At 36.0% G+C, this 18855-nt stretch overlaps 1 protein-coding gene across 3 annotated transcripts in view; it reads right to left on the minus strand.

Moving 5' to 3' along the window:
• Positions 1–18855, minus strand: part of TESK2 (testis associated actin remodelling kinase 2) — a 97046-nt gene that overhangs the window by 72786 nt on the left and 5405 nt on the right. For 2 of the 3 annotated variants that reach the window (XM_016199257.2, XM_016199256.2), the window contains exon 2: positions 4117–4427. In XM_016199257.2, coding sequence (XP_016054743.2) covers positions 4117–4338 — 222 coding nt within the window. In that variant the 5' untranslated portion in view covers positions 4339–4427. The remainder of the gene's footprint in view (positions 1–4116; positions 4428–18855) is intronic. The other variant, XM_087820394.1, reaches the window with a different exon arrangement.

An 18855-nucleotide genomic window follows, 5' to 3' on the forward strand; every position in this document is an offset into this window, starting at 1 on the left:
GATAGTAAAAAAAAAAAAATCAGTGGTTTCCAGGGGCTGGGAGGAGGAGGGATGAATAAACAGAGCACAGGATTTTTAGAGCAGTGATACTATTCTGTACTTATCAAAACCTATAGAATATACAGAACCAAAAGTAAAACCTAATGTAAACTGCGGACTTTGGGTGATAATGCTATAGGTTCATGAATTTTAACAAATGTACCACAGTGATGTGGGATGTCATTAGTGGGGAAAGCTGTGCATGTGTGGGGACAGGGAGTATATGGGAACTCTGTACTTCCTGTTTAATTTCACTGTGAACTTAAAAATGCTTTAAAGAATAAGTGTATTAATTTTTTTTAATATTTTGAAAAGTTTCAAAAATTTTATTTTCACTGTCCTGGCTGGTGTGGCTCAGTTGTTTGGGCATCCTCCCGTGCACCGAAAGGTGGCTGGTTGATTCCTGGTCAGAGCACATGCCCAGGTTTCAGGCTCGAACCGTGGTAGAGCGCATGCAGGAGGTAGCTGGACTGATGCTTTGCTCTCATATTGATTTTCTCTCTCTCCCCCCTTCCTCTCTCTCTAAAAATCAATAAAAAATATTTTTAAAAATTTAACACACATAAAAGTGAGAACTTTATGTATTAATTTTTTCATTATTTCTTCCACATTCTTCTCCAGAACTTTTATGATTTTAATTTTCATAGTTAAAATTTTTATCCACTTGGACTTTATCATGGTGTAAGGTATAAAATATGATTCAACTCTATTTGTTTTTCAGATGACTACCTAGTTATGCCAACATCATTTGACTGGTTCATCTAATTTAAGATAATACCTTTATTACATACTAACATATCATATGTATTTCAGCCTATTTCTGGGGTTTTTTTTCTATTCCATTTGTCTGTCTATTCAAGTGTCAGATCAAACAGGAATTAGATAATAAAAATGACCTTTCAACCCACTAGGGGGAAAAGACATTAAAAACTGTATTTAGACAATGAGCTAACCATCTTTTAAAAATAAAATTAGCCCTAGCCGGTTTTGGTCAGTGGTTAGAGCGTCAGCCTGCGGACCGAAAGATTCGATTCCAGCCAAGGGCACATACCTCTGTAGCAGGCTTGATCCCTGGCCCCAGGTGGGGTGCATTCAGGAGGTAACCAATCAATGTGTCTCTCTCACATCAATGTTTCTCTCTCTCTCTCTCTCCCTTCCACTCTCTCTGAAAAAGCAATGGAAAAATATCCTCTGGTGAAGATTAAAATAAATAAATAAATGATTAAATGCCTATATTTCATTTCAAACACTGAAATAAACTCAAGACAACATTTCATCATATCTAAGACTTTCAGTATCTTGAAATTGAAATATTTTAAAATTACATCCAGGCACCTGTACCATGTACATTAAAACTTGTAGAACAGTGGTTAAATAAACACCTACATACAACAGGGCAGCCATCTTTTAAGAAATTATGTATTACCACACTCTTTTTTTTTAATATATCTCTATTGATTTCAGAGAGAGGAAAGGAGAGGGAGAGAGAGACAGAAACATCAATGATGGTGGGGGGGGTTAGGTCGAGGGGAGGGAGCTGTTGTTTAACGGGTATAGAGTTTCAGCTTTGCAAGATGAAAAAGTTCTAGAGATTGATTACACAACAATGTGAAAATACTTAACACTAATAAACTGTACACTTAAAAATGGTTAAGACAGTAAATTTAATGTTATGTATATTTTACAATTTTTTAAAAAAAGTTAAACACAGAATTACTATATGACCCAAAATTCCACTTATAAGTAAATACTCAAGAGAATTGAAAGCAAGAATTCAAACAGATACTTGTACACCAGAGCTCATAGCAGCATTATTTACAATAATCAAAAGGTGCAAACAACCCAAATATCCATCAACAAATGAATGGATAATCAAAAGATGGCATATACATACAATGGAATATTATTCAGCCATAAAAAGGAATGAGATTCTGATATATGCTACAACAAGGATGAAACTTGAGGACATTCTGCTAAGTGAAATAAGCCCGACACAAAAGGACAAAGATTGTATGATTCCGCTAAGATGAAATACCTAGAATAGGCAAATTCATAGAGACAGAAAGTAGGATAGAGTTAACAGGGGTTGGGGGTAGGGACAAACAGGAAGTTATTGTTTAACGGATACAAAAATTCTGTTTGGGATGATGAAAAAGTTCTGGAAACAGATAGTGCACAACATTGTAAATGTACTTAATGCCACTGAACTGTACACATGGTTAAAATAGTAAATTTATGTCACGTATATTTTACCACATTAAAAAGAGAGAGAATAGAAGGAAAGGAATAGGAAATGGTGAGTGGAGCTAACTCTGTGGAGGTGTTTTGGTCCAAAAGAGAACAAGACACGAGGGAGTGTAGCAACAAGGGATAATTTCCTCCCTTTAAAGATCTTTTTAAGGTGAGAGAAAAACAGAATGTTTACCTGCTGATGGAAATAATTTAATAGAGAGTGAAATATGATGTAGGAAAGGGGATAATTTCTTAGGTAACATCTTTGAGCAGGCAAATGGAAATAGCATATACCATACAAATAGAAATATGGCTTAGATTGGAGCATGGATAGTTCATCCATAGTGAAAAAGGTATGGATGAAATAGTCCATCCATAGGTACAAAAGCTGAGTAAATGAGTAGACATGTGGGTTAGTAGCCATATGTGGTGATGGGAGGTGTGGAAGTTCTCTCAGTGAATTAGGAAGCAAGATCATCACTGAGAGTGAGGACTAGAGAAGTTCTGGGAGTTTGATTGGAGAAAAAAAAGGTATGAAATCATCTTCTGGGAGAGTAAATGAACCAGGGAAATATGATTGCTTGGGAGAATTAAAGGCTCAATTTTATTAAAAGTAAGCAAATGCCCTGGCCAATGTGGCTCAGTTGGTTGGAGTGACATCCCATATACCAATGGTTGCGGGTTCAATTCCTGATCAGGGCACATACCTAGGTTGCAGGTTCAATCCTGGTTGAGGTGCAGGGAAGCAACCAATCAATGTTTCTCTCTCACATCAATGTTTCTCTCTCCTGCAGCCCCCGCTTCCTCTTTCTCTAAAATCAATAAAAATATATCTTCAGGTAAGAATTTAAAAAAAGAAGAAAAAATAAATAAAAGTAAGCAAACAAGCCCTGACTGGTGTGGCCCAGTTGGTTGGGCATTGTCCTGTGCACTGCAAGGTTGCCGGTTCGATTCCCGGTCAGGGCACATGCCCAGGTTGCGGGTTTGATCCCCAGTACAGGTGCACACGTGCAGGAGGTAGTAGATTGATGTTTTATTCTCACATCGATGCTTCTCTCTCTCTCTTTCCCTTCCTTTCTCTCTAAAAAGCAATAAAAGATCTTTAAATGTGAAGTATAATGTATAACATATATTTTTTTTAAAGTAAGCAAACAAAAACTTTATGTGTGGGAATAAATGTATGCATGTATACATATATTCTTATATGTATATATAAATTTTTATATATGTATATAAGATGTGTGTATAATATATGAAAAAGCATAGAAAAGGATCCAGAGAGTATACATACCAAATTGTTAACAGTGCGTATAATTGGATATATATATATGAGTGGGGGGAGGGAGAAGTGGAAGAGACTCCTATATTATTTGGATTTTTATTTTATTTTTATTTTTTGTTAATCCTCACCTGAGGATATTTTTTCCATTGATTTTTAGAAAGAGTGGAAGGGAGGGAGAGAGGAGGGGAGCAAGAGAAAGAGAGAAACATTGATGTGAGAGAGACACATCAATTGGTTGCCTCCCTCATGTGCCCCAACCAGGGCCAGGGATCAAGCCCGTGACCCTTTGGTCCACAGGCTGATGTTCTAACCACTGAGGACAGTGGTCAGGACTATTATTTAGATTTTAGATTTTTTATCAACATGTATTATTTTATAATTAAAATAATAAGATATCTCACAAGTTAATAAATAGCTTGAGAGGAAAGTTTAGAACACTGTTCAAGATCCATAGCACCGAGACTAGGCAAAGCCTATATCCTAATTAATTAAACACAACAATCAATTCTGCAGTAAGCTGACCATCAACAAGACAATATGAGAAAAGCTGAGGCATCACTCACCTTGAACACTTCAGAGAAGAAGCCAGACCCTATTTTTTCACAGGTGAAGTCATCTAATCGTGTCAGTCTGGAAAAGGCACTTATAAGAGCTCGATATGAAGATGGCCAAACTCTTCCCACCTGAGTCATGTTTCCATCGTTTCCAACACCTCCTTCAAAATCTTCAAGACGCTCCACACGTGGAGGAAATCCTGCAATTGAATTCCGTTTGCTCCGATCCATAGTCGCAATAATCACTTTTTTCTTCTTTTAAGAAGGAACTCCACACATAATAAATTTTTGTTGATTTTTACTTCTCTTCTGGTTTGACACTAAATAAGAGATCAAAAAGATACTTCATTAAAACCATTAATAAATACATACAAACTAATGAACTGTCACTGTAAAAATATTTCCTCTTTCACATTCTAGTTTGATTTTCAGATCTAAAAAATATGCCTTTACCTTAAAAAAAAAACTGATATATTTAAAGCTCAGACGTAGTCAGTATTTAACATAAGTAGAATACAATGAAGATCACCAATTCTAAAAACAAAATAACAATGATAATATCTCTCATTCAATGAGCACCCACTACCTAGGAAACATAGTATAAAAGCTCAAAATATGTCATGTCATTTGATTCTCAAATAATCCATGATATAAATATTATTATGTACATTTCACAGAGCAATCAAGTAATCATACAGTTCACTAAATGGCAGAGATAACATTAAAATTCAAGACTGTCTTTTTCAAGAACCTATGCTCTTACCAATGCCCTGCATAGCCTCACATAATTTTCTCTTCATTTGAAAAATTATTAAGCCCAAATATATAAAACAAAGATGACAAAGATTTTATACTATAAAATTATATCATTTTAAAAGAAGAAAACTATATCCAAAAGCAACTTAAAAATTTCAGTGTTGCCCAGCCAGTGTGACTCAAGGGCTGAGCATCAACCTATGATCCAGGAGATCGAGGTTCAATTCCCGGTCAGGGCACATGCCCAGGGTGTGGGCTCGATCCCCAGTGGGGGGCATACAAGAGGCAGCCAATCAATGACTCTCTCATCATTGATGTTTCTCTCTCTCTCTCTCCTTCTCCCTTCTTCTCTCTGAAATCAATAAAGATATCTTTTTTTTTTAAATTCAGTGTTGACTGGGTGGGTGCAGGGCAGAAGGGGTCAATGGGGAAAAGAGACATCTGTAATACTTGCAACAATAAAGATAAATTTTAAAAAAAAATTCAGTGTTGATTAACAGCACAGTCCAGCAGAAGTGACCATAGAAAGCTCAATTCTATCTGGTATGTAATTTTATTTGTACATAAGTATAATAAAAACTCAAACCTACATTTTCTTTTAGCGTATCTCTCCCTACTTCTACTTTTTTCATGAGAATCGACTTTAAGGGTCTTATGCAAAATACAACAATATGACTCTTCAATTAGTGAAATGCTTTCATAAATGTGGTGGAGGGGATCAATTGGGGGGAAAAAATGGGACACCTGTAATACTCTCAACAATAAAGATAAATTTTAAAAATAATAATAAAAAATAAAAATTTAAAAATTTTTAAAATTTAAAAATAAATGTAGTGAATGCATAACTCAGTCTACCTTTACCACCTCCAACCAGGGAGAATAATGGCAGGGCTCCCAGGGCCATCCTTACAATGTGACTCTGACTCCCTACCAATAGTTAGAAGTCAATGCCACTCAATATGAACCAATCACAGTTCCTTTCCTAGCAATTGTGATTGTAATTAAGATACTCCAGCCTCCTCAGTCTGACTGATTTCTAAAAATGAAGCCATGTCAACTCAGGAGTGTTGGCCATGGCCATTTTCTACAATGCAGCCTAGAAGGCAGAAAAAGCCAAGAGACGGAGGCCAATTAGGAAAGTAAAGAAAAACCAGACAAGAGAGAATTTGATTTTCCTAATGTGAGCTAGTTCCTGATTCCTGAAGCCCAACTGCATCCTGGCTTAAAATAATTTTTCAATGAAGATATATCCCTGTATCTTCAAAAAGAAATTCTATTTGCTTAAGCTAGTTTCACCAGAGCTTTCACACAAGGAAGAATAATCCAAGTTCCCAAAGAATGAAACCATTAAGTACCACTATTGAACTGCCAAAAAATGGCAACAGATCACCAGATCAAAAATTTAGGATTATAAAACAAATTTTTTTTTTTAGTTTTACAGCCAGTAGAGACCATAAAGTTTCAATCATACATTTTTATATTTGAGGAAATAATAAAGTCCAGAAGATGGAAATAATTTGCTAATAATAAGCTATTTACTAGCAAAATTAGACTTGGAACCAAGGGTAGTGCATTTTTTTTCTTCTATTTATTGATTTCAGAGAGAGAAAGAGAAACATCGACTTGTTCCACCCATTCATGCACTCCCTGTAATATGCCCTGACCTGGGATTGACAGGCAATCCTGGTGCATCCAGATGACATTCCAACCAACTGAGCTACCTGGCCAGGGTGGTAGTGCATTTCTAAAAGTGTGTCTATAGATCATCTGCTTCAAAAGTACCCAAGGATCTTGTTTAAAATCCAGATTCTTGGGTCTCAACCTTGACCTCCTAAATCAGAATCTCTTGGAGTGAGACCTGGAAATTTTACCAAGCTCCCCAGTGATTCTCATGTATACTAAGAGTTGAAGATCCTCTACAGCAGGGAAGGGAAATAATAGCTTTTTTTTTTAAAGGAATTTTACAAGCATTTTCTCATTTATTCTTCAAAACATACCACCAAAGTGTGATCCCCACTTCACAGAAAAAGAAATGTAGGTTCAGGAGGTTAACTTGCCTAAGGATACATAGCTGGTAGAATCAAAATTAGAACAAAGGTCCATCCAGCACCAAAGCTCAAACTTTTCCCACATCATTATTACTTAGTTCAGTGTTTTTCCACTATGAGAGTTGTAAGGAGTTAAGCTAGTCATCTGGGTAGAAAAGACCAGTGCAGAGGAAGGCCAAGCTAATTGCAATTTGGACAAAGATAGAAAGGGAGGAAAAAGAAACAACTTTAGAAAAATAAAATACAAGACACTGAAGTTAAAACAATATATAAAACATAGTTGCCTGCTAAATTAACTAAGCAATTTGATGGGCTTGACATCTGTTGACTTTTTTAACTTTTTTAGACAAATTTCATTTAGAATGAAAAACATTGTTAATCTCCACAGAGCCCTCAAGAATAGATTCTGCTCTGGGACTGACAGACTCCATTCTCAGTCTATACTAAGGCTTGGAAAGCAGAAGTGTTCACTGCAGCTCAGAAGGTCACATTTTACATCCTCAGCTAGGTGAAAGGAGGTAAGGAACTGCTAATTCCAACTGAGCTGGTTTAGGTGGAATCTGTCACAGTAGCACAAAAAATGGAAATTTGGGGTATTTTTATTTTGAAAAATAAATAGGTTTGTATCTTGGTTCACAGCACTTTTCAAGAGGGGGGAAATATTTTTTAAAAGGTATATGCTTGCAGAAACTTTTGTACATAAGCACAAGAGAACTGAAAAAGGCTATTCATTTCATTTTAGCATTGTGTATATAATAATAAGGGGGGAAATAAAACAACCCAAAGTTAGTCAGTAGGCAAAACAGATAAATCGTAGCATATTTTTTCAATGAAATATACAGCATTTACAATGAATGAACTATATCTAGCAATGTGAGTGTATTTCAAAAGCATATTGAGTAGGGAAAAGAAGCAAGTTGTACTTAGTAGTATCATTAAAATTCAAAAAACCTGCAGGACTATCACTACAGTATGATATCATTTTATTTTATTTTTTAAAATATATCTTTATTGACTTCAGAGAGAGGAAGGGAGAGGGAGTGAGAGAGAGAAACATCAATGATGAGAGAGGGTCATTGATCAGCTGCCTCCTGCACCCCTCACACTGGGATCGAGCCCATAACCAGGGCATGTGCCCTGACTAGGAATCAAACCGTGATCTCCTGGATCATAGGTTGATGCTCAACCACTGACCCACACCGTCCAGGCAGTATGATATCATTTTAATTAAAAGTATATATCTAAAAACATACAAAATCATATATATTATAGAGAGGCAGGATAGCATATTGATTCAAGGTATAGCCTCCAGAGCAATCGGGGTTCCATTCCTTGCTCTCTCTATATAGTTTGTAGCTATATGAACCTGGCCAAGTTATTTTAAAACCTCTCTACATCTCCAGTTCCCCATCTATAAAATGGAAATTAAAATAGTACCTATATTATAACATTTTATATGTATTAATTTATTTAATCCTTACAATAACCTGAGATTATTGATTAAAATCAACAGTACCACCCTAGCCAGTGTCGCTCAGCTGGTTGGGTGTCATGCCGTGCACCAGGAGGTTGCCTGTTGGATTCTCAGCACAGGCACAATCCCCAGTAGGGGGCATGCAGGAGGCAGCCCATCCATACTGTGCTCTGGCATCAATGTTTCTCTCCCTCCTCTCCTTTCCTCTCTCTCTCAAAATCAATAAACTATGCTTTAAAATAAATAAATAATAAAAATAAGTAAAATCAACAGTACCTAACAAATAGCATTCAACTCTTGTTGGCTGTTATAATCATTATGATTATTTTAAATATATCTTTATTGATTTCAGAGAGAGGAAGGGAGGAGAGAGAGAGAACCATCAATGATGAGAGTCATCATTGATCGGTTGCCTCCTGCACGCTCCCAACTGAGGATCAAGCCTGCAAGCCAGGTATGTGTTCTGACCTGGAATTGAACCTCAATCTCCTGGATCCTAGGTCAATGCTCAACTGCTGAGCCACGCCCGGCTGGGCTATAATTATTATTATTTTTTTTTTTTAATATATCTTTATTGATTTCAGAGAGAGGAAAGGAGAGGGAGAGAGAGAGATAGAAACATCAATGATGAAAGAGTCATTGATTGAGCCCGCAACCCGGGCATGTGCCCTGACCGGGAATCGAACCCGGATCACCTGGATCCTAGGTCGACGCTCAACCACTGAGCCACGCCCGGCCGGGCTATAATTATTATTTAAAGATACATATTTAGAGTAAATGTTTTGATTCCTTTTACTCAAAAAAAGAAAAAAAACAAAAAACCTACAGCGCCCTAGCTGGCGTGGCTCAGTTGGTTGGAGCATCATCCCACACACCAAAAGATTGAGGGTTCATTCCAATCATGGCATATACCTAGGTTTCCAGTTTGGTTTCCAGTTGGGTCATGTAGGAGAGGCAACCAATCAATGTTTCTCTCTCACATCCATGTTTCTCTCTCTCTCTCCCTTCCTCTCTCTAAAATCAGTAAGTATATCCTAGGGTGAGGATTTTTAAAAAATTAAAAACCTATAATAAACAACACAAAATGATAAATTTGCTGATTTTGTTTGTTTGTTTGTTAACTAATATTTGTTAATTCTAGGTGGTATTAATTTGTACTCTTTTTTACATTTAATTTTTTTGGAATTTTGAAAATAAGAAATTCAACAGGTGTGTTTTTAAAGTCTATTTATTGCCAACACAACAGCCATGCAGTATGCTTAGGACAAAAAAATTAAAAACAATTTGGCAAATAAACAGCATCCTAATGTGCAAGCCAAGTTGCTAGATTTTCAAACTTTTTTTCTACAGTAGTCCCATTATAGTGGTTGGTCCAAGACATATTTACATCTGAAGCTAAAAACCCCAAAGCTTTCCGTTTTTAACTTCTAGGGAGAATATTTAGATAGCCTAAATCCACAAAATATGAAAGCACTCATGACAAATAATGTTTGCTATTTAGTTGTAGAGCCCCTATTACATGCTAAAGTAACACTAATTACTAATTAGTTGAAGTGAGTAGTAAAAAGCACAGTCCCCTCATAGGAGTAAAAACTTTATTAATCCATTTGGAAGAAGAGCTAAGCCTGGGAAGCCTTCAAATCGTGCCTTCTGCTCCCTTGGCAAGCATACTAATAAGATCACATTTTAAATGAAACCAAGCTATAAAGGGCTTTCAATTTAATCTGACAAATTTTAATTAGCCATAAAAGGCAGCAAAGGTGCATGTATGAACACTAAAATCACACCCTATTTTTGCTTTGTTTTGTTTTTTACTTTTTTTTCATCCTCACCTGAGGAGTGAGGGTATTTTTTCCATTTATTTTTAGAGAGAGTGGATGAGATGGCGATGGAGAGAAGAGAGAGAGACATACATTGATTGGTTGCCTCCCACATGCACCACGACCAGGGATCAAACCTTCAACCCAGATACGTACATGCCCTTGACCAGGAATCAAACCTGAGACCCTCTGGTGTGCAGGTTGATGCTCTAACCACTGAGCCACGCAGGCCAGGGCCTACACCCTATTTTTAAATCTGAAAATGATCTGATTTTAAAATCAGAAAATACAGTCATTGAATTGTGTGAGATTTTATGATTTTTTCAGCCTCCAATTACCTCTTAGTCTTATTTATAGAATATTTACTACCTTATAGTGCCCCTTGAAGTATAAATTGTAGGGGAAACAGACAACTACAATTACTGTCATATTTACTAGAAAGATAAAATGATTGAAAAAAAATCAGGTTTCGCTCTAAATAGGCTACTTGATTCAAGAAACTACACTTTGTTGATCAAGAATAATTAATTTTAAGCTTAATAAAAACTTGTAAATGCCCTAGCCAGTTTGGTTCAGTGGTTATAGTGTAGGCCTGCGGACTGAAGGGTCCCTGGTTTGATTCTGGCCAAGGGCACGTACCGCAGTTGTAGGATCCCTGGCCCCAGTAGGGGCACGTGCAGGAGGCAACCAATCGATGTGTCTCTCTCACATCGATGTTTCTCTCTCTCTCTCTTTTACTCTCTCTGAAAAGCAATGGGGAAAAATATCCTCAAGTGAGGATTAAAAAACAAAAACCAAAACACAGCTAAATTTCTGTTAAAAAAAAAAAGATTTGTTTATTAGCTAATTAGAACGCTACTGTTATTCCCCACCCTACCATAACAGTGGAGACTAACGAGTATGCAGATAATAGCTCCACCAGCCTCTAAAGCAAAAAGCCTTCAGTCATTCAATAACATTCCACAAACATAAAAACTAGTATTGGTTTAAACAGACTGTCTAAAGAATGGATGCGAAGCTGACAGGAGAGCTATGCCAACTCCCAATCATTCCTTCTTTTCCATTCTAATGTATAGTATTTGTTGTTTCTTATTTTTTCATTTCGCAGGAACGGAGTAGATAAAACTTCACAATAGTATAGATGCAAATAAAATCTTGCAATGCACTGAACAGCCATCAACAAACAGGTAGCGGGATATGGCAAAAGTATTAGCCAGCAACCAAACACCTTCAGTACCCATCCAAATATGAAAGCGTGTACACAAAGTTGGTAATGAAGTTCCACAAAGTGAGTATAAAGGATTTCTGAGAATTCAGTAGACTTTTACATTATGGGTATGAAGAATAGAAAAAGAATGCAAACATAATATCCTAATCATATTTTGTTTTCTTTCTATAAAAAGTCCTAATTCAAAATAAAACAAGGATTTGTTATGGATAAGATATAGCACAAAAAACTGGCCATTTTCCACAACAGGAATACTAACAAGTACATCAGCTGTGTGTATCAAGACTAACCAGATGACAAATCTACATGACAGGCCTGCTCAGCTGCTATCCATTCTATGAACCAACATAGCAAATAAGACACATTTCAGGATGACTGCCTAATTAAAAATAAGAGCAATACTGCTGAACTTGCCATCCTGCTGTAAAACGAGTTGCAGTTTCCATTCAAACCAAAGGCAATCTAACATTAAAAACTGACATCCCTATTTAATTAGCCACGAACATGCACAATGGCATATATTAGTGACCAACAGATCAAAAGCCAGGTCTTAAAACTGTATTATCTCTTTTAGATAAGCATCTTATTTGCTGTTAAAACCACAATCCACCAGACCCTAGGTCATGACATAAAACAAACTTATGTTGAAAGCAGTAAAGGCATTTGGAGGTTAACTAGTCGAATCTTTTGGCCAATTCAGAAATCCTCTCTATTAATGGAGTCAAATGTTAACTGGGTTCCCCCTAGGTCCAAGGTATTATGAGAGGTGCTATATTCACTTAGCAGTTACTATAATCCACACACTTTCCTAAGTGCTTTATATTCAATATTCATAAAAGCCCTATAAAATAAATACTATTATTACATGTTTTACAAATGTGGGGGGGAGCATGAAGGAGCTCTAGATGGTGTTGCTAAGTGGTTAGAGCATTAGCCTGGATTCCCAGTCAAGGGAGCATACCTGGATTGGGGGTTTGATCCCCGCCCCGGTTGGGGCACATGTGTGTGAGGCAACTGACTGATGTCTCTTTCTCTCCCTGCCTCCCCCCACCTCCCTCCCTTCTACTCTCTGAAAATCAATGGAAAAAATATCCTCAAGTGAGAATTTGAAAAAAAAAAATTTTAAGCATGAAGGAATTACTTATTATTCAAGGTCTCTCAGCCAAGAAGTGGTAGAGACAGAATTCAAATCCAGACACTGCACTCCTACTCAGTATACTAACAGAGTACTCCTCTCTGGGAGAAGGGTATAGAAAACCTCATGAAAAAGGACTCCACCCCTCCCGGAGCTTAGTCTCACAGGGAAGACACAAGCACATCTATGAGTACAATTCAGTGTGATAACAGAAGTAAGGAGGGCTAATTAAGGCACTGGCGGTAAGAACAGAGAAGTAGGAAAGGAGAAAAGTGACTTTTTAAAAGGTGAGCTAAATGGATGTAGTAGGTACAAGAAGTACCTAGGACGACTCCCAGTTTAACTAGAATCCTTCCCATGTTTCTGGTTTGGGTGACTGGGGAAATGACTAGGTATTCACCAAAATGAAAAGAGTTGTAAAGAGATGTAAAGTCTTTGCTGATCTTCTGAGTTTGAGGTGCCTGAAGGAAAACCAAGTGTCAATATGTAGGAAGCAGTTGGGAGACACCACACTAAAGCTCAGGAGAGAGGACTAGACTGGAGAGGAAGACTTGAAAGTTATTAGCATTTACACATATTCTAAAGAGTTTCCCAAAGTAGAGAATATAAGTAATAGGTATTATTTACTGAGATGCTACTATGTGCCAAAGCCCAGTCTCCTTTATTATGTCCTTAGGTAAGATCAAATAAGAGTCTAAGGGAACACCAACATACGCAGGGCAAAAAAAAAACACAACAGAAGTAAGAATAAACCAAGAGAGTGTGTCACACAAACCACAGGTGGAAACAATTCCAAATTGTGGCAATATATCAAATGCCACAAAGTAGTCAAATAATGTGAAGAAAAGTGTCCACTGGAGCCGGCTGGGCATGGCTCAGAGGCTGAGCATCGACCTAGGATCCAGATCACGGTTCGATTCCCGGTCAGGGCACATGCCCAGGTTGTGGGCTCAAATCCCAGTTGGGGGCATGTAAGAGGCAGCCGATCAATGACTCTCTTATCATTGATGTTTCTCTCTCTCTCTCCCTCTCCCTTCCTGTCTCTGAAATCAATAAAGATATATTAAAAGAACAAAAAAAAAGTGTCCACTGGATTGGACACTACAGAGGTCAGAGACAGTTCAGCCTACTCATACCACCACACTTACTACACAACAAAGAGCTCACTAATTCCTCCAGCAGCCTTTCTATTATTGGAAAGTTTTGAATGTTACAAAGCTTTTTCTTTAGAAAAGCATAAGAAAAGCACAGTACTATGTTCAAATTCTGACTCTGAAGGAGAACTAAGAGCTATAACAACTAAATACAATAAGGATATTTGATTGAATCCTGATTTGAACAGTTATGAAAGACAATTGGGCAGCCCTGGCCAGTTAGCTCAGTTGGTTAGAGGGTTGTCCTGACACACCAAGATTGCAGGTTCAATCTCTAGTCAGAGCACATACAAGAATCAACCAATGAATGCATAAGTAAGTGAAACAACAAGTCGATGGATATTTCTCTCTCCCTTCCTAAAAAAAAAAAAAGACAACTGGGAAAATCTTAACAAGGATTACTATTAGAGGATAGAAAAATATTAATTTTGTTAAGTGTGATATTAAGGTTGTATAAGACTTATTTGGAGATGCACATAGAAAGAGGTGAAATATAATGTCTATATATCCATTAAAATATATCAGAAAAAAATAGATGTAGCAAATTTTACAAAATGTTAATAATTGTTATATATGGGTGATAATAACAAAAACAAAAAAGGCTTCAGAAAAAAAGATGATAAACTTTTTCTCAATAAAAATATCCAGCAGATGAAGCCAGAATAGAGTTCACAAACACCAAAACAAGAAATGAAAAAACCAACTGGTCTTATATCACGTAAATGAGTTCCTGTTGCTCGGAATAAGAATTTCTAATGAAGCAGCATATATATATTTTAAAAATGCTTCACCTCAAATAGCTTAGATGGAAGAGCAGATGGCGTACCATGGCTAACTGTGCTAGATAATTCAAAAAGAACACAGTAATGACAAAGATACTAATAGCATGTAAAGATGAATAAAATTTCATGAAATGAGAGCAGGAAAAAACGCAATTTTTCTAAGATAATATATTATTATACATTATTTAAAATATATGTGACTAAAATTAAACAGGACAAGTTTTTAAAAATTCTGATTCCAACTTAGTAGCTGAATAATTTTGAGCATGTTACTTAACTTCTCCCCATATTTAAAATAGAGATAAATATTAACTATATCTCACTGTTTTATTATAAGAATTAAATGAGAACATACTAAGGAATTAAAGGATAAAAAGGCATATATGAAGCACAAGACAGGGTGCCTGACACAGTAACCATTTAATAAATGAGCTTCCTTTCCACTCCCTCCCCTACCCCACCCTTAATCCTACTTCTGGATGCTGCAAGTATACAACAAATTAAGTCTGGACTTTTTCTTCTTTATGATAGCTTTTCAGTTACCTAGTCTTCTCCAGTACAAATATACACAAATCTTTCAGGTTTCACATGAAACATGGCACCAAGATCTCCCTGGTTACCTTCATCCAAGTTTAGCCTTAATTGCCCTCCAAACAGTTAAAGTCCCTCTAAAGCACAATAGCAGAAAATGTACACAATATTATGTATATTTTTTAACTAGGACAGAATTGAGTGGGACCATTATTTCCCACAATCTAGATACAAAAAACAGTTTGTGACCTTCTAAGTACACTAAATGTATCTGTAACTTTGTATGCTGAAACATGAAACTTGACACTAGATAAACTAATACTGAACCTCTTCAAATAAGCTTAGATACTAAAGTACTAGGGGAACGTAAAAATCTTCAGGATAATATTTCTTTTGATAAATTTTCCTACTTGATTTCAAGAAGATCTGAACATGACCACTAAGATCAGATAGGCAACTCACCTTTCTTTCTGATATAGCGACTTAGAGGCTATCTCAGAGTGTGTGGGAAAGAAAGACGTCAAGAAGAAAGAGGAAGTTACGTCCCGGGTTTAGGGTAGGCTGTTCTATAGTTTACATTACAAAGGTCAAAGAAGGAATCTGATAAAAGGGAAAACAAAATTATAACATGAACTTATCAAAAAATAATCACCAAAAATGTTTTTTATTCAACTTTGTTTCTTCCTCAAGTGTATTATTTCTGCTAAAGGGAATACTTTATAGCTATTAAAAATAACAGTTACTATAAGCACACAAAGATACATGCACAAGAATTTTAACTTACATGTTGTAAAAGAAAAAAAACTGGAAACAATCCAAATGTCCATCAATAGGGATAGGTTAAATAAATTTCAGTACATCCATATAATTTAACATTATATAGTCGTTAAAGGAATGAGGTAAAATATACATACTAACATGGAAAGATGTCCACATTTCACTGTTAAGTGTCAATAGCAAGTTACAAAAGAGAATGTATAGTGTGATCTTTTTATTTAATATGATAATAGTAAACATTAGTATATGCCTAGAAAATAATGCATAGGAATATATATAGTACTAAGCTGTGACCTTGGTGGAGGAGGTGACTGTAAGAGAGACTAATTTTTTATGGAATACATTTCTATACAGTTGCTTTTTACAATGATAATGTATTACTTTTGTTTAAAAATGAAGATTAAAAAGGTTAGAACTAAAATTCATCCTTTCAACCTTCCATAATAGTAGCTTAGGCTATAAAAGATAAAATTTATGATACATGTTAATGGAGAGAGGTACAAATAATGTAAAAATTAAATAATTGCTGAGTATAATTATATAAATTATGCACTAAATAAAGGAATTATACTAAAGTCATAATGTTATTTTGGAGTAAAAGGATTATGACTTATTCCTTTTTATTTTTATTGATTTCAGAGAGAGGAAGGGAGAGGGAGAGAGAAACAGAAACATCAATGATGAGGAGAGTCACTGATCGGCTGCCTCCTGCATGCCTCCCTTCCCCCAGGGATTGAGCTCACAACCTGGGTATGTGCCTTGACCGGGAATCGAACCTTGATCTCCTGGATCATAGGCTGACATTCAACCGCTGAGTCACACCAGCCAGGTATGACTTATTCTTTACTTTTACTCTAAACTTTCTGTAATGTTATTTTGCTTCTATAACTATAAAATAGAATATCAATATATTGACATAATAAATGTAGCAAAGTGCAAGTAATTTCACAATCAATGTATAATGAATCTGACTCTTTTAAAACATTCAATTATGAATGTACAAAAATATAAATACAAAAGATATAATTAAACTGAATTCATATTAACTGCAACATATTACCCGGCATTTCTTTAAACTTCTGATAAGAGTTTGCTTTCATGAAATATTTTCTTTCTGGTTTAAGTTCAGGAAAAAATTCCAGTTCCAGTTAAAAATGTATTCATTACTGTAATTACAGAGTTTTAAGGGGGTTTGTAATATGATTTCCTTAAACTTGTGAAGCCTCCACAAGAACAGAGCTTTTACCATGCCAGAATCCACAGAAAGAGAACCTGTAACTATTATAAAAGGCATTTTCACACAATGCCTATTTTCATGGGTCTTTACTATATAAATATATTTCTTTTCAAATAAAGTCATTTTTTCAGTCAGTCCAAAATTTTACTCCTATTTAAATACAATTGTCTTCGATATTTCTACTATGTCATAGGCATGAAAGATTTCATCATTTCAGACTAGCCAGATGGTAGTAAATTACAACCTGTAACAGTTTACATAACACATATGACAGTTAAAAGTCTTTGATGACATTTGTTGCATATAAAATTCCTTAGCTTGGCATTCAAAGACTTTGCTCTACTAAAACTGGCTGAATCATTACCCCAGACTTAACCTACCTTTCAAGTATAGCCTTCCCTTCCTATCTCAGCTCAAGTGATGTTCACTTCATTCCAGTTGTACCCAACATCTTCTTGATCTTCATATAATCTCCACTCTCACACCTTTTCCAATCTATTCTCCAAGGTGAGTAAACTTTTGAGAACTCTTCATGTGTGATACAAAGGCTCTTTCTTATTTGGCCCCTACACACATCTCCTTTACCCACAGACACAATCTACTCCAAACATAGAGAACTACTTGTAGAGTCCTATTTACCCTTTAATGCCTATGTATGTAATATTCTTTCTCCCCAGAATATTCTTCTTCAAAATTTTTCAATTAGTTGACATACATCATTATATTAGTTTCAGGTATACAACATAGTGATTAGACATTTATATACCTTATAGAGTGATCACCCTGGTAAGTCTAGTACCCATCTGGCACCATACTGGTATGTTCTTCCTGATCTCTCCCACATGGCTCTCTTAGTAATCAACTCATGTGGGAAGTGTTCTCTGACCCCTCAGCCTCCTTTTCCTGTGCTTCGGCAATGCCCTGTACAAATCTCTGTTATTATAGTTATCACACAATATTTTAACTGTTGCTTATCTGTCTCTTTTACTGGACTATGACCTCCATGAGGACTTAGACTCAAGCTTACCTCCAAATGAAAAGTCACATACAAAGTTTAATACTACTATAAGAATCAAAATGTAGCCTGTCTGGCATGACTCAGAGGTGGAACATCAACGGATGATCCAGGAGATCATGGTTTGATTCCAGTTCAGGGCACATACCCAGGTTGTGGGCTCAATCCCCAGTAGGGGGCATGCTGGAGGCAGCCAATCAATGACCCTCACTCATCATTGATGTTTCTTTCTTTTTCCCTCTCCCTTCCTCCCTCTGAAATCAATAAAAACATATTTTTTAAAAAAAGAAAAGAAAATTTAATTTATAAAAAAAATTTACAGTGGAGAAGAAAAGGAAAACATATTCATTGTTTCATTCACTCACTCAACAAACATTTATTTAGTACCTACTAGAGGCTAGGAACTATGTCAAACCTTAGAGAGTTGGTGATGACAATACAGACACATACACAAAAAGAATCTGAAAGGATATAGTCCAAAATGGCTAGTAACTCTTTGAATCTTGGGAAGATTTGAAAAATTATATCTTCTCCTTTAAAATCGTCTCTATTTCCCAATTCTTCCTTAATCAACATGCACTGATTTTATAATCGCACACAAAAATCTAAGGGGTCCTCCCAAATTACAAATTTCTACCCATTAGAAGGAGTACAATACTCAAAGTAAATGATATGCAAATTAGTGAACCATGGCTAATGTGAGAGCAAAACAATTTTTGAGAACTTTCAGTCAGATTCTAATTATACCTAATACAAAGAACAAGACTAAAGTATGCAAAAATACTTCAGGA

Source organism: Miniopterus natalensis, chromosome 9 (assembly GCF_054644295.1).
Source record: "Miniopterus natalensis isolate mMinNat1 chromosome 9, mMinNat1.hap1, whole genome shotgun sequence".
In the NCBI taxonomy this organism is placed as follows: domain Eukaryota; kingdom Metazoa; phylum Chordata; class Mammalia; order Chiroptera; family Miniopteridae; genus Miniopterus; species Miniopterus natalensis.